Consider the following 16,954-nt stretch of genomic DNA (forward strand, 5'->3'; position numbering starts at 1 on the left):
AATGCTGACATCATGGCAGATAATTTGAAGACACTGCATTTGTCTTTAAAAATTGCACTTGGCAAAGATAAAACCCAGATAATCTGTATTTTGAAATATGTCATTTACTTTAATTGTTTATAATTGTGAATCTAGATGTCCATGGAATTAAGAGTTGGACTTTTTACAGACAGCTTTGAAAGATTTTGAAACAGAAAAGGAAATATTCATCCTGTCTTTGAAAAACAACAAAATACGTTGGAAATGTTTCACACCATTTGGAGATAATATATATATAGCAGCCGGATCATGTCAATTTATTATCAGTATAAACATAGAGTACACTTCCTACTCTTTATCTTTTGTGGAAAATATACATACTAAAACAAAGCTAAGCCAGTTGTTAGCTTTAATTATGAAAGATAGCAATTTACAGTAGATATGCTCTCCTGAAAAAATAAAGTTATCAAGTCTCATTTAAAATAATTATTGGAAATTCAAAAATGGAAAAAAACCACAACAAAAAAGGCATGAGCATTGACAAGAAGAAAATATAAATAGACATTGAATGGAAAAAACTAAAGTCACTCATATTCACATAGGAAACTCCATGATTAGCAGCATTCTTGGTACATAGACCTGTGACTTGAGCTACTGTAATTATTTGGCAAATGATTGACCACATTTTGTGTTATTCAAGAGTCATTAAAATTTTGCTCAGCTGATTACATGGTAATTATATGGAAACTGTGGTCTGGAAGGGCTACTGCTAATAAGCATTGAGAATACAACATGAAAAAATACAAATAGAGCCAAATATGATTATTTATATAATAAATTGCTGGTAGTATTTCCTCTGGGCTTTTCAAGGTCTCAAATGAAAATCTTCAGAAACTATGTGGAATTGAACATGAAAACAAGCTCCAGTATTAACATATTGATGTCCTGTAAGGGGCCCCAGGCTAGAGCAGGTCTTCAAGTGCTGTTGTGGTCTCCACTGTTCCCTTAGATATAGGCTTCGATAAACAACTTGCTTCAGGTCACACCCTTCCTTAAAAAAATCGAATAATTGTATAAGTTAAAAGAGTTAAAAGGAAAATACTTCTTTACTCATGTGTGATTCTTCTCAAAGATTTTTCTATATACATGCAAACATATCAGGGCCAGGAGTAGGATATGGTGAATGAGACATCAAGGGTATAAAATTTACAGAGGTACCAAGGATAAGTGCCTTGCATTTTGTGCACTAGGCATCTCACTTGCTTCCCCCTAGTCCTGAAACATGTGCATATATAAATATATATATGTATACACACACACAATTTTGTATAAATTTACATACATTCATTTTATTATCGCTTTTTTGGGGTCTTTTTTTAGGGCCACACCTGCAGCATATGGAGGTTTCCAGGCTAGCCATTGAATCAAAGCTGCAGCTGGGATCCAAGATGGGATCCAAGCCACATCTGCAGCCTACACTGCAGCTCGGGGCAATGCTGGATCCTTAATCCACTGAGCGAGACCAGGGATCAAAAACCCACATCCTCATGGATACTAGTTGGGTTTGTTATTGTTGAGCCACAGTATATACATATACTGGGACCTCCCAAATTACATATATTTAAAATAAAAATGGGATCATTGTATACGTGTGTAACTTGCTTGATTCACTCAGTAGTATATGGCAAGCATCCTCCTTTGTGAGTGCATATAAATCTGTATCATTCTTTGAAATATTTGTGTAATAGGTTATAATCTGAATTTACTGTAATTTGTTAAATTCCTTCTGTTGATGGACACTTGCACCACTTCCAGTTTTGAAGTACTACTAATAATTGCAATTTTAAACACACAGTTTTGTGCATTTGGGTATTTTGCAGGACAGATTACTGTCAGTAGTGCAATTGTGATTCAGCCAATATCCACATTTAAAAGTTGATAGGTACTGATAACTTTCCCTCTAAACTGCAGCAATGTCAAATCAAACTTTCTGAGATGATGGAAATGTTCTCTTTGTTGTCCAATATGGTAGCCACTAACCACATGATGCCACTGAGCAGTTGAAATGTTACTAGTGAAGCTGGGGAACTGAATTTAAATTTTATTTCATTTTAAACCTAAAATTTTCAGTCGATTGTCTTTGATTTTCCTGGCTTTTGACCATTGGATGGGGTGCCCATATAAACATTGAATAATAAATGTGGATAAACAGACTTTTCTTGTTCCTGAGCTTTAATCAGACTTCAAGTGTCTCACCATATGTGGGACATTTATTGTTGGTTTCTGATAGGTTGTCTTCATCAAAGTAACAGAAACTGCTAGTGGGCTAACCTGAAAGCCATTCTGTGGCCTCTAACTATGGATGATGGAGAGTTCATTACTTACTTCTGTTAAGAAGAAGTCTTCTAGCATCTTAAGAGAGAGATCATTGAATCCTCTTAAGGGTTAGGTGGCAACGTGTGAGTGCAGAGCTTGTTGGCCATTCTCCTTTTCCTACAGCCAGTCTCGAAGCCTAGAGCTGTGACAGCCCTCCTGATAGTAAGCAACTGGCATGAGAAGGAAGAGCTGACAGCTAAGCATAGTCAGAACACATGGCTGGAACAAGCCTGAGTCCTGGGTTATATTTTTGGCTCACTGACCCAATTCTAAGACTTTCCGCTTCTGCAATTCTTGTAAAATAAATACAAAATGTTATTATAGCTTAAACTGCCATTCATTGAGTTTTCCATTACTTTGTACTAGAGCATTATTAACTAAGACTTCAAGTTAAGAACACTTTTTTTTATATCCTTAGTGTCATGAGTACTTTTAAAAACAGAATTCAGAAATTCAGAAATGACTGACATAATTAAAATTTTTTTCATAACTTTCAAATAACAACAGCAAGTAATTAAATAGTGCCAAATATGTTGAATGCACTGTTCTAAGTTTTTACATTTATCAACTAATGTAATCTTTATTACAACCTTATGGGGTAGACACTATTATTATACATAATTAAACATTTGGATATTGAGGAGTTCCCTTGTGGTGCAGTGGGTTATGGACCTGGCATTATCATTGTAGTGGCTCTGGTTGCTGCTGTGGTGCAGGTTCATTCCCTGTCCTGGGAACTTTCACACACAGCTGGTGCAGCCAAAACAAACAAACAAATAACGACAACAACAAAAAAAAGATGGGGAAATTGAGACACAGAGAGGTTAGGTAAATTGCCTAATGTCACACAGCTAGTAAGTGACAGAGACAGTATTTGAACCTTTACAGTTTGGCTCCAGAATCCTGGATCTTAGTCTACCTCTAAAACTTATTCTAGTATTGAAAAAAGTGATACATGGACCACAATATATGTTTATCAATTCTATCATTATTTTATTATTAGTTGTCTTTATCATAAGAATGGCCAACAGAGCTATTTGACTAAATTAATGGCAAGTGAATATGAATTAAGAATTTCATTGTTTTTAATTGAATTATAATTAGCTTACATATTATATTAGTTTCAGATACATTACATAGTGATTTGATATTTTTAAACACTAAAAAATGATCACCACAATAAATCGAGTTCCCTTCAGTTACCATACAAAGCTGGTACAATATTATTTATTGACTATTCTCCCTATACTATACCTTACATACCTGTGAATATTTTACAGCAGGAAGTTTGTATCTCTTACTCTCTTACTTCTTTCGTTCGTCCCTCAACCCCCTGCTTCTCTGGCAACCACCTGTCTCTTTATATATGCGAGTTTTCTTCTTTCTTCTTTTGTTTGTTCATTTGTTTTGCTTTTTAGATTCAACGTATAAGTGAAATTGTAGAGTATTTTTCTTTCTCTATCTGACTTATTTCATTTAGCATAACACCCTCTAGGTCCATTCTTGTTGCTGCAAAGGGTAAGAGTTCATTCTTTTTTATGGCCGAGTAATATTCTGCTGTTTATATATGTGTAAACATTTTTATCCATTCATCTGTCAATGAAGACTTAGGTTTCTTCCATGTCTTGGCTGTTATAAATAGTGCTGTAGTGAACATAAGGGCACATATGTCTTTTCAATTTGTGTTTTCCTTTTCTTCAGATGAATAACCAGTAGAGGAATTGCTGGATCATATTGTAGTTCTGTTTTTAATTTTTTAGAGGAAACGAGATTGTTTTCCATAGTGGACACACCAATTTATATTCCTACCAACAGTGCATGAGAGATGCCTTTACTCCATATCCTCTAACACTTGTTGTTTCTTATCTTTTTTATAATAGCCATCCTGATAAGTGTGAGGTGGTATCTCACTGTGATTTTGATTTACATTTCCCTGGTATTTAGTGATGCTGAGCACCTTTTCATGTGTCTATTGGCTGTCTGTATATTTTCCTTGGGAAAATGTCTATTCAGGTCCTATGCCTATTTTTAGATCAGGTTTTTTTTTTTTTATATTGAGTTGTATGAGCCCTTTATATATTTTAGATACCATCCTCTTACTGTATTTGCATATATCTTCTCCTGTTCAGTATATGGCCTTTCACTTTGTTGCTGATTTCCTTCTATGTGTGAAAGCTTTTTAGTTTGATGTAGTCACATTTGCTTAATTTTGCTTTTGTTTCCCTTGCCTGAAGAGACATCCAAAAAAATATTACTAAGGCCAATGTCAAAGAGATTACTGCCTATGTTTTATTCTAGAAGTTTTATGGTTTCAAGTTTTACATTTCAGTCTTTAATCCATCTTGAGTATATTTTTACATATGGTGTAAGAAAGAAGTCGTTTCATTTTCTCATATGTAGCTGTCCAGTTTTCCCAACATCATTTATTGAAGAGACTGTCTTTTTGCCTACTTCATCATAACTTAATTGACCATATAAGAGTGGGTTCATTTCTGAACTCTCCATTCTGTTCCATTGATCTATGTGTACGTTTTTGTCCCAGAATCATATATTTTGTTTTGTTTTGTTTTCTTTTTACGGCCATACCTGTGACATATGGAAATTTCTGGGCTAGGGGTTGAATCAGAGCTGCAGCTGCAGGCATGCACCACAGCCATAGCAATGCTGGATCCAAGCCACATCTGTTACCTATGCCACAGCTTGTGGCAATGATGGATCCTTAACCCACTGAGTGAGATCAGGGATCGAACCCACATCCTCATGGAGACTATGTCAGATTCTTGACCCACTTAGCCATAATGAGAACTCCAAAATGTTTTGATTATTGTAGATTTGTAATATAGTTTGAATCAGGGAGTGTGATAGTTCAGTTTTGTTCTTCTTTCTTAAGACTGATTTGTCTATTAAGGCTCTTTGGTGGACCTATACAAATTTTAGGATTATTTCTTCTTGTTCTGTGAAAAATGCCATTAGTATTTTGATAGAGATTTCATTGAATCTGTAGATTGCTTTGAGTAGTACAGACACTTCAATGGTATTGATTCTTCCAGTCCATGAGCATGTTTTTTTTTTTTTTTTCCTTTTGTATTGTCTTCAACGTCTTTCTTCAATGTCTTAATAGTTTTCAGAGTATAGGCCTTTCACCATCTTGGTTAAACTTACTCCTAGGAGGGTTTTTTTTTTTTTTAATGAAATTGTAAGTAGGATTTTCTTTTTTTTTTTTCTTGGCCACCCTGTGGAGTTCCCAGGATCAGATCTGAGCTGAGCCTACATAGCAGCAATGCCAGATCCTTAACCCGCTATGCCAAGCCGGGGATCAAACATGCATCCCAGAGCTTCAGAGATTTCATTTCCCTTTCTAATGGTTTGTTGTTAGTATATAGAAATGCAATATATTTATGTACATTATGTACATTATTTTTTTATTCTGTAGTTTTACTGAATTTTTTTTATTAGCTATAATAGTTTTTTGGCAGATATTAAGTATTTTAATGTCATTACATAATTCACTGTTAAAAAGAGCACTAGTGAAATTCAATTGATCAAGCTTCAAAGTAAATCTTAGTTTTTCACACTCAATTAATTTTCTTAAATAAGTTTGACTTTACAAATTAAATTCTTTGGCTTTTATTTTTCTTTCTGGGACTCAAAAGAATAATATACTTTTCTTATTCTTCCTAAAGCTAGAATTATAATAGATAAACTAAGGCAATTTTTCCCATTTCTTTAATATGTCCTTACTTTGGCCACAATTTCTTCCTTTTGCTCCCTTCCTTCTTTGATCAAGGACAGTGATGCTTTTCTTCTCTGACATCCAAGAAAAACCAGAATAGACAAAAAAAAAAAAAAAAGAGAGAAAGGGAACAAGGGCTTAACACTCCTACCCACTCCTGGGTTTTTATGTCTGTACTCTTTGTCTTATCTTTACTGTGCATGACTCAACATATATGGAAAATACTTTAAAATCCTGTTGGCAGTCCATAAGAAATAAATTATAACAAGAGAGCCTCCTGACAATAGTAGTTATATGAGTAAATGTACGCTTTTGATTATCTATGATGTAGGGCACAATGGGAATTACTTTTCAGCTTTGTATAGTTGACAGTAGAGAACTATGTTGATACTTGATAATCTTTTAAAGGCATTCATTCTATTTTTTCTCTTTCCTATTCTTTATTTATTAGAAACACAATGAATTCAAATTAACTAATTGGGAGTTGTGAAAAAATAATACTCATGGCATGACTACAGTCTATTGTCATATGCTTACCTTTTTACCAGTACCTAAGGAAAATAAAGGGTTTTTTTGTTTTTTTTGTTTTTTGTTTTTTGTTTTCTGCTTTTCAGGGATGCACTTATGGCATATGGAGGTTCCTAGGCTAGGGGTTGAATCGGAGCTATAGCTGCCAGCACATGCCACAGCCACAGCAATGCAGGATCCAAGCCACATCTGATAAAGGTTTTTTTTGTGTATATGTAAGTGTAATGCTACTTAGTTCATAGATTTATCATAATCATCTTTATTATCATTTATAGATGATAATGATAATATTATAAATGATCATAATAATAATTATTATCATTATGTGAGATTTTGTGTATTTGTAACTGGATAAAATTCATTTTTTTGCATAAAATTCATTTTTAAAGGTTCTTTTAAAAAATATTGCTAGATGTGTAATTAAATGTCATTGAATCAAGAGTGGGCAAGATGGTGAAATAGGAAGAATTTGAGCTCATCTCTCACAGGGACAACAAAATGACTGCTATTTATAGATAATTATTGATGAGAATGACCTGAAGACTAGCATAAAAGATCTTCTACAACAAAAGATATGAAGAAAGAACCACATCAAGATGAGTAGGAGATACAGAGATACGTATAGTCAAGACCCATATCTTTGGGTAGGCAACCTGTAAATTGGAGGATAATTACAATTGTAGAGATATAGCTGAATTGGAAAAGAAGTAAAACTGTCACTCTTTGCAGATGGCATAATAGTATACATAGAAAATCCTTAATAAGCTACCAAAAATCTACTAGAACTCATGAATGAATTTGGTCAATTTGCAGGATACAAAATTAATGTATAGAAATATCTGTTACATTTGTATATATTAACAATGAACTGTCATGAAGAGAAATTAAGGAAACACACCCATTTGTAATTGCATCAAAAAGAATACAATATCTAGATTGGGTCACTTTGCTGTACAGCAGAAATTGGCACAACATTTTTTTTTTTTTTTTTTTTTTTTTAGGGCTGCACCCACAGGATATGGAGGTTCCCAGACTAGGGGTCGAATTGGAGCTGTAGCACCTGCCTATGCCACAGCCACAGCAAAGTGAGATCTGAGGTGCAGCTCATGGCAACACCAGATTATTAACCCACTGAGTGAGGTCAGGGATGGAACAGGCATCCTCATGGATACTAGTTGAGTTAGTTTCTGCTGAGCCACAACAGGAACTCTACTTTTTTTTAATTAAAAAAAAAATACAATACCCAGGAATAAATCTAAGGAGTTAAAGATCTATCCTTGAAAAAAACTAATGAAAGAAATTGAAGACAACACAAACAGATGGCAAGATAAATCATGTTCATTGATTAGAAGAATAATTATTGCTAAAAGGACCATACTACCCAAGGAAATCTACAGATTCAATACAATCCCTATCAAAATACCAGTGACATTTTTCCAGAAATAGAACAAATAATTCTAAAATTTTTATGGAAACACAAAAAACCCAATTAGCCATAATAATCTTGAGAAAGAAGAACAAAAATAGAGATATTACACTCTCTGATTTTAAATTATACTAACGAACTACAGTTATCAAAACTGTATGTTACTGGCACAAAAACAGTCACGTAGATCAATGGAACTAAATAGAGAGCTCAGAAATGAACCCACAGCTATGTGGTCAATTAAACTATGAAAAAGGAGGCAAGAATATATATGGGGAAATACTTCTTTCTTCAGTTAATTGTTTTGGGAAAACTTGAAAACTGCATGCAAAAGAATCAAACTTGACTACTTTCTTTCAAACTATACCACATATAAAAATAAACTCAAAATGGATTAAAGACTTAAATATAAGACCTGAAAGCATAAAACTTCTAGGAGAAAAAATAGGCAGTAATCTTTTTGACCTTGTGTCTTAGCAATATTTTTTGGATATATCTCTTCAGGCAATGGAAACAAAAGCAAAATCAAACAAATGGAAGTGGGACTACCTCAAGCTAAAAAGCTTTTGTACAACAAAGGAGACTATTAAGAAAACAAAAATATGCCACCTACTGAATTGGAGAAGAACATGGTATAAGATTGGGGAAGATATAATTGACAAGGAGTTAATTTCCAAAATATTCAATTCCTGTCTTCACTCAGTGGGTTAAGGATCTGGTGTTGCCACAAGCCGCAAATTAGGTTGCAGATGTAGCTTGGATCCAGTGGCGCTATGACATAGGCCTGCAGCTGAAGCTCTGGTTCAACCCCTAGCCTGGGAACTTCCATATGCTGCAGGTGCAGCCATTAAACTAACCAGCGAACCAACAACCCAGTTAAAATGTTGACAAGTTGGCAGAGGACCTGAAGAGACATTTTCCAAGAGGACATGCAGAGGGCCAACAGGCATATGAAAAAAAATGTTCAATATCACCAATCATCAGGGAAATGCATATCTAAACTGCAAATCTAAACTACCACCTCACCCATCAGAATAGATATTATCAAAAAGACAACAAATAACAAGTATTGGTGAGGATGTGGAGAAAAGGGAATCCAAGTGCACTGTTGGTGGGAATGTAACTTGGTACAGGCACTATGGAAAACAACATGGAGGTCCTCAAAAATTACAAAATAGAAATAGGGCTACCTTATGAACTACCTTATGATCCAGCAATTCTACTCCTAGAATTATGTAAAGAATGTAATTATGTAAAGAAAAATAAAACATTAATTTGAAAAGGTATATATTCCCTTATGTTCATAATAACCAAGATATTAATAACCTAAGTGCCCATAGCAGATGATCAGATAAAGGATATTACTCAGCCAATAAAAGAATAAAATCTTGACATTTGTGACATGAATGGACCTAGGAGGTATTATACTAAGCGAAATAATCAGAGAAATGTATATATGGTGTAATTTCACTTACGTGTGGAATCTAAAAAAAACAAATGAAGAAGCATAACAAAGCAGAAAGTTTCATATATTCAGAGAAAAAAACTTGTGATTGCCAGAATGGGGAGAGGAGAAATAGGTGAAGAAAATTAAGAGACGCAAACTTCCAGTTACAAAATAAATGTCACAGGTATGAAATGTATAGTAATATCAAATCACTGTATTGTGTACCAAAAACTAACATAATATTGTAGGTCATTCATACTTCAAAAACAAATGAACTCATAGAAAAAGAGATGAGATTTGTGGTTATCAGAGGTGAAGGGGAGGGGGAGGGGAAATTGGATGAAGGTAGTCAAAATGTACAAACTTCCAGTAATAAGATAAATATGTATTAGGAATGTAATAATGCACAAGGTGATAAATGTAATTGACACTGTTGTATGTTATATATGGAAGTTGTTAAGAGGGTAAATCCTAAGTGTTTTTATCACAAGAAAAATTTTTCCTATTTCTTTAATTTTTTATTTATGTGAGATAATAGATGTTCATTAAACATACTGTAGTAACCATTTCATGATATAGGTAAGTCAAATCATTATGTCATATACCTTAAACTTACACAGTACTGCATATCAATTATATCTCAATAAAACTAGAAGGAAAAAATATCAGTGAATCTGTACAATTAATCTGTATTCTGGAATGAACATTACAATCTCAGTCTGAAATAAATCCATGATCTTTGCCTGTCTTTGGAAAATATACTCATAAAAGATTGTATAGATGTTATCTATTATGTAAATATGTAGTTTATTTTAGCTATCCTGATGAGGTCAGAAAAATAAAGATCATGTGGGCACAGGGATTTATAACATTTTCAGGAGCAGAGCAGAGGTGTTCACAGCTATAGAAGAAATTAGAAACAATGAAAACAGAATAGAGTGAGAAGAAATTGCATAAAAGCAACAAGATTTAGAGACTCGGAACCATTGCTTTGATAGACAATACAATAGAACCAAGTAAAGAATAAAAATGAGTAGGTTGAAAAAGACATTCTAGGGAATTTAGGGGTGAGGAATTTGAATTTGTTGGGTGTGAGGGTTGTTGGGGAATGAACATCTCTTCCTTTAATGTCATGCCTGTAGGAGCACAAATGGGAAACTAAAAAGAGAAAAAAGGTGCTTTAAAGGTATTATCTTATTATTATTCTTCGAAGAGTACCAAATTTCCATGTCTTCAGTTTTTATTTTCATAATGGCTTTTAGGTAAAATTGCCTGTGTAATACCCTCATAGATACATCAAGTTTTGGGAAAAAAAAAAAACTTTCTCCTTCTCTATGTCATAGCTTCTTAGTGGGCCCAGCTTGGGCTTCTCTGTGTGTCTGGACCATTGTCATGGACAGCTTCCTTTGTGAAGAAGTATAAAATTAACTTTTGAGTACTAAGGCATGAGTTCAAATCCAGATTCTGCATGTTGCTAGCAGTGTACCTTTGGTTCTGGAGGCTTCTGTTTCCTTATCTGTAAAATCTGGAAAACAATTGTAACAAACTCAGAGGTTGTAAGATATGAAATAAGCATAGTGAATGGAACACAGTGAATGTTCAGTAGTTGATATTGTTTCTTTAGTATGAATAATCTTCTAGCTATCAACTCAGTCTTTACCTACCAATGGCTTTGCTTAATGACTGAGTATTATACTGTTGGGAATACTTGTTCTGACTAACTAAATGTTAACTTAGTTAGTTCTGGGTGTGATGAGGCCTTTACCTGGTTTTCTAGTTTAGAAAGATAAATAATGTTAATGCTTATTGTGATAATATAAAAATCACTGTAAATCAGGAAAAACTGTATTTTATAGGACACACCTTGTATGCAGTTTGGAACTGCATAGAAACCAATCAGTATAAACTTGTGACTCCAGCAAGATGAGGTTTGGAGTACCACACAGTGATGAGGCTACATGATGCAGAGAGGCAGGACAGGGAGGGCTAGAGGTTACGCCTCTGGGACACTTCTCAGCTAACTGGATCCCACCAATATTTGAAAAGGAGAGGAGATCAGTGAAGAAACGGATAATTTAACAGGTCTGCATGAGAAGCAGTTTGGGCTGATAGTTTAATGGAGTTATGATACTTTCATGGTTCTACAGATCATCAAGTTCATAAAGCAAATGCAGATGGGCACAGCTTCTGTGATTGCTACCACTTGATTTGAAAGACATTTATTAAGAGAGCTGTTTTGGCCCAGAAAAAGCAAAAGATAATTTCTTAAAGGTTAGGACCATATTTCCCCCTAATACAAATTGTGCATTGTAGTCTTTTACAACTGCATTCGTTTTTTACTCATGAAAAAATGAAAATCTTACTTTAAAAAGATAATTTATTAAATTGCTTAGATTTATTTTTGCTCTTAAAGTTACAATGATGCATTAACTTTTGTTAAAAGGGAACTTCAAAATCACTCTTTCATTCTCTCTCATCTCCCTGTCCACAGATCTATGATGTACAAAGTCTTTTTACATAGTCTCTACTAGTTCAGATTCAAGATATATTGATTCCACTGTACTCTTTAGAACATTCCATGGCACATACATCAAATTAGTGTATATATTATTTTCTTCACTTCAACTATATTTAAAATCTCACCAAAAGTTTTTCTTTATCCCAGCAGGTACTAAAGCCCTAATGCCTACTGCTGGCTTTTTTTTTTTTTTTTTGCTTTTTAGGGCCACACTTGTGGCATATGGAGGTTCCCAGGCTAGGAGTCTAATCGGAGCTGTAGCCACTGGCAACACCAGAGCCAAGGCGCATTTTCAGCCTACACCACAGCTCATGGCAACACTGGATCCTTAACCCACTGAGTGAGGCCATGGGTCAAATCTGCAACCTCATGGTTCTTAGTCAGATTCATTTCTGCTGAGCCACGATGGGAACTCCTTGGCTTTTTATTTTATTTTTGTTTTTTTCTCTTTTGGCTGCCCTGAGGTGTATGGAGTTCCCTGTCAGGGGTTAGATCCAAGCCACAGTTGAGACCTATGCCACAGTTGTGGCAACACTGGATCCTTTAACCCATTGTTCTGGTCAGGGATCAAACCTGCATCCTAACACTGCACAGATGCCTCCAAGCCCCTTGAACCACAGTGGAAACTCCAGCTTTTTATTTTTTTAACAGAAGTATTCGCAATAAAATCAGAATCAGAATATAAATGTGTCATCTAGAAATCTCTTAGCAGTATCTCTAGCTTTTCAAACTATGTATCAAAGTAAATAGTCTTGGATTATTTTTAACACATCTTGAGGAATCTGAAGAATTTCTTCGCTTTAAGCAATTTGAGTAAATGGGATTTTGCAGAGTTTTTGGTTGGGATTTTTTCAGTGGCCTCAAGGAAGATCTGACTTTCTCATTTATCCTTCTGTAATTAAATGACAGACATTTAGAGAGATGAGAGGCAGGCTGCCCATTCAGAAGCACCATCTCACCCATCCAGAAGAGCTCCCAAATTAAGGATCCCGGAGATGCCTTACAAGTAGCGACATGGAAAAGAAGCTGGTGTTGCACAGGTGATATGGATGCAGGAAGAAATGGAAGATGCCTGCAAATAAAAAGTAAGTCCCTAATCATGTGCTCTTGTTTGTCTTCTTTGCAGAATTTTAAATGCTATTAGAGTTCACTCAACTGTTCTCCTTTAAGGCTGAATCCTCCTAATGTTGACCAGAGGAAAGTGGATTCTCTTTCTTGGTCTTAAGAAAAATTGTTAAGTTTTTTTCTCTCAGTCTCAATGAAGTGGTAATTATCAGAGTGGAGGAATTAGATGGTTTAAATTATTTGGGGGAAATTGAGTTTTATCTTGCAGTCTGGCTCTCTTCAATTTACTGGCTGTTTGATTTCAGTCACTTTTTAAACCTCTGGCTACCAGTTTCCTGATCTATAAAACTGAAATAATAATAGTACCTATAAGGACTTGCTAGTTGTTCAATATTGATATAATTATTATTCAATTAATACACTGGAGTAGCCTTTCTAGCAGATGACTTTCTGATATAAAATGTCTTTGCTGTAGGTAAAGGACAGTGACAGTAATATTGGGCATTATTGTTGGGCCTGGGATTGAGCTAGCCCTTGAGAAGAATGAAAACATTGTCCTGATTTTAGACACATAAAATTTTATTTATGTGAGTAAAAATATACAGCAACAAAGTAGTGTTCAGTTGTGAAAATTTATTGGCTATGGACTTTGTGTACTTAATGATTATTATGAATCAATAAAGTTAGAGCAAAAGTAGACAATTACCATGGCAATCCAATAATGTGGAGTGTGAAAAAAATGAAGACATTTATAAATAGTCTAGCTGAAATTAGAAAATAGAATGGATATAGAATGAATAGCTTCCCCTTTTTACATTTTAAAAATTTTATTTATTTTTTTAGGGCTGCGTCTGTGGCATACGGAAGTTCCCAGGTTAGGGGTCAAATTAGAACTGCAGCTGCAAGCCTACACCACAGCCACAGCAATTCAGAATCTGAGCTGAGTCTGAGACCTACACCACAGCTTCTAGCAATGCCAGATCCTTAACCCGCTGAGTGAGGCCAGGGATTGAACCAACATCCTCATGTATACTAGTTGGGTTCTTAACCTGCTGAACCACAATGGGAACTCCCAGCTTCCCCCCCCCCTTTTTTTTTTGGAACGACCACACTGATAATAAAGTAGAAATCATCATAAACCTGGTTACCTTTCTAAATCTGAGGTTGGTTCCCAAATTGGATAAAAATCTATGCCTATTTATAGGATGACTGAAGAAATGACTTGCTCTGTCTCTACCCTGTTTGAACATGGCCTCCTAGAATGTTTCAAGGAAACAAGTGTTCCAGAGGAATTTGCTGAATTAATCTGGGACCCATCAAAAGCAAGAGAGTTCTTCTTACTCTGGTAGAAAAGCCCTGGGACAGAATGCCCGACCCTACTCTTGTCATGTGCCTCTCTCTGAACTAGTCATGGCATCTTGGGGGCTGGAGTTCTCACTGTCTGGCTTGTGATATCACAGGGAATAAAACACAGTGACCAACAGTCCCCAAAGCAGCATGTTTAGGGAAGATGGTTTCCTGGAAGGAAGTGAGGATAAGCAGAAAACATCTATTCACATGGCATGTAAATAAATTTAGACATTTTCCTGCTTGATCAAAATTTCAAAGTGGAGACAGGGGACTGATTTAAAGATAACAGCTGCAGTTTGGTTGGACCAATGAGGACAATAGCTATGGCAAAGGTGTGGGATGGGAGCAATCTGATATGAGGATGTAGTACCTGCAGAAATGGTTGGCTCCTTGAATGCAGAGGGCCAGTAAACCAAAGGAAGGATCCACAGAAGTTCCAGGCATCCCGTGTGGGTGACTCGAGGATGATGGTGACATTCCTATTGAAAAAGGAGACAGGAAGAGAAGTCAGTGGAGGCAAAAGAAAGATAATGAGTTCAGTTTTGGCCATGATGAGCTGTAGAAAATAATAATAAGTTGGAAAAACATAAGTAAAACCATACAGTAAAGTTTTTAAAAAACTAAATTCTTTTGACAAATTCAAGATTTGCATCATTGAAAAAATCTACAGAAGAAAGAGAGAAAAAGAGAAAAGAAAGTTTAGTAACTGAATTTCTTCTGGCAAAACAAGTTCATTGTACAGTCTGCTTTGTTTGGGTAGCCGAAACCTCTTTACCTTTCTATTGAGATCTTTGTTCCACTGCATTTTATTTTTACAAAGGATATTGTTTTAAGTAATGTAGTTCTCTCATTTCAAAGTAATTCATACCTTTTAGGGACAATTTGAAAAAGGCAAAATAAAACAATACATCATGTATAATAATGTGCAATAATCTTAACCCAGTCCTGGGTTTTCAGTTGTTATAAATAACATTTGTTGTTGTAAGAAGCAGTCTAGTAATATGAAAAAAGTTAATTAAGATCACTTAAATTTCACGACCTCGAGATGGTTACCATTAGTATTTTAAATATATTTTCATGCATTTCATACGCATACACATACAGATGCAAATTTACTTAAATGGAGTCATCTCACATAAACTGTTTTTTCCACAGATATCCCTGTATTTTTTCAAACTGTCTTATTCTTATTATTTACTTATTTTTTTCTTTTCTTTTTTTTAGGGCCTCGCTCAGGGCATATGGAAGTTCCTAGGCTAGGTGTTGAATCGGAGCTCTAGCTGCTGGTCTACGCCACAGCCACAGCAATGCCAGATCCAAGCCATGTCTGCAACCTACACCACAACTCATGGCAATGCTAGATCCTTAACCCACTGAGCAAGGCCTGGGATCGAACTTGTGTCCTTGTGGATACTAGTCAGGTTCATTACCGCTGAGCCATGATGGGAACTCCTTTTCTTTTCTTTAAAATTTCTTTATTCTCTCCTCGAAACAACTTATATTGATTATATATGCTTAGTAAATTACACATTTTATAAATATATATATTTATATGTGTATATATAATGTATGCATATGAAAATATGGAAGAATAAATATTTTTAAAAATTGTTTTCAAAAACTAGGTCATATTATAGAAACCTTGTCAAAATCCCCCTAAGTCAATTGCTTTAGGATTGTGTATGAAAAACTCATCTACTTGAGAGAAACTTTCCTAAAAGCAGGGACGTTAGCATATTTGTTTTCTGTAGAACCTACTATCTCACAACATCTAACAAGCACTTGAGAATGAATATGCTGATATAATCAATAGTTTGAAGCCAAGCTCTTGGGAAGGAAAATATTTGGGCCGAGCAGTTTGTCAAAACTCGCATATGTGAAGCACAAAGTGACAACACTCCATGAGGTTGATAATACTATTATCCCCATTTCGCACATGAAGAAAATGAAGTGCATAGACGTAAAACCACTTTTCCAGGAACACAAAGCCCGTGCATGGCAAGTTACTGCACTCCAGGCTCACAAATGCCAACCAAATGGTTGTTTTGTAAAGTAAATGGTAACCATGATCAAATCATCATGCCTCTCTTGTATAACGAAGTAATGCATCTTGAGGGCTCAACACCACATTCTTTGCCTGGAGATTTTCACCCTTCTCCCATGGTCACAGTTTTCCTCTTTAAAGTCTTTGAAGATGAGTAGTAGACATGAATTTTTCACATTCTGTTTATAGAGATGAATGAGGCATAATGAAGTTACTTGATCTGTTGACATACAAGAAGTCAGCAAAGGAACAAGCAGAGGAAACAGTTCTTTTGATCCCCATGCTAAAATTCTGCTTCCCCCCCAAAACTGGAATTCTGGAAAAGCCCACACAGCTTAAGTTTTGCTATAAATGTGAACCTCAGCCCCAGCTGATCCATGGTTTTGAAGGGGAAGAAACGTAGGAAATGTGCCTGCTGCCTAGCTGGGAAGGCAGAGCCAGGCTGCCTCTCCTGGTCTGTGTGTGCTGCGCAGATGACCCACATCAGA

At 35.3% G+C, this 16,954-nt stretch overlaps 1 protein-coding gene across 14 annotated transcripts in view; it reads left to right on the top strand.

The window, feature by feature from the left end:
- LMNTD1 (lamin tail domain containing 1) overlaps positions 1-16,954 on the top strand; it is a 557,729-nt gene that overhangs the window by 88,204 nt on the left and 452,571 nt on the right. For 13 of the 14 annotated variants that reach the window (XR_002344073.1, XR_002344070.1, XR_002344072.1 and 10 more), the window contains exon 2: positions 12,917-13,092. The exons of the other annotated variant lie outside the window; for it this stretch is intronic. Coding sequence is in view for 8 of the 13 variants with exons in the window: in XM_021092168.1 (XP_020947827.1) it covers positions 13,053-13,092 (40 nt within the window). In the remaining 5 variants the exon portion in view is untranslated. The remainder of the gene's footprint in view (positions 1-12,916; positions 13,093-16,954) is intronic. 14 annotated transcript variants of the gene reach the window in all.

Source organism: Sus scrofa, chromosome 5 (genome assembly GCF_000003025.6).
Source record: "Sus scrofa isolate TJ Tabasco breed Duroc chromosome 5, Sscrofa11.1, whole genome shotgun sequence".
Taxonomy (NCBI): Eukaryota; Metazoa; Chordata; class Mammalia; order Artiodactyla; family Suidae; genus Sus; species Sus scrofa.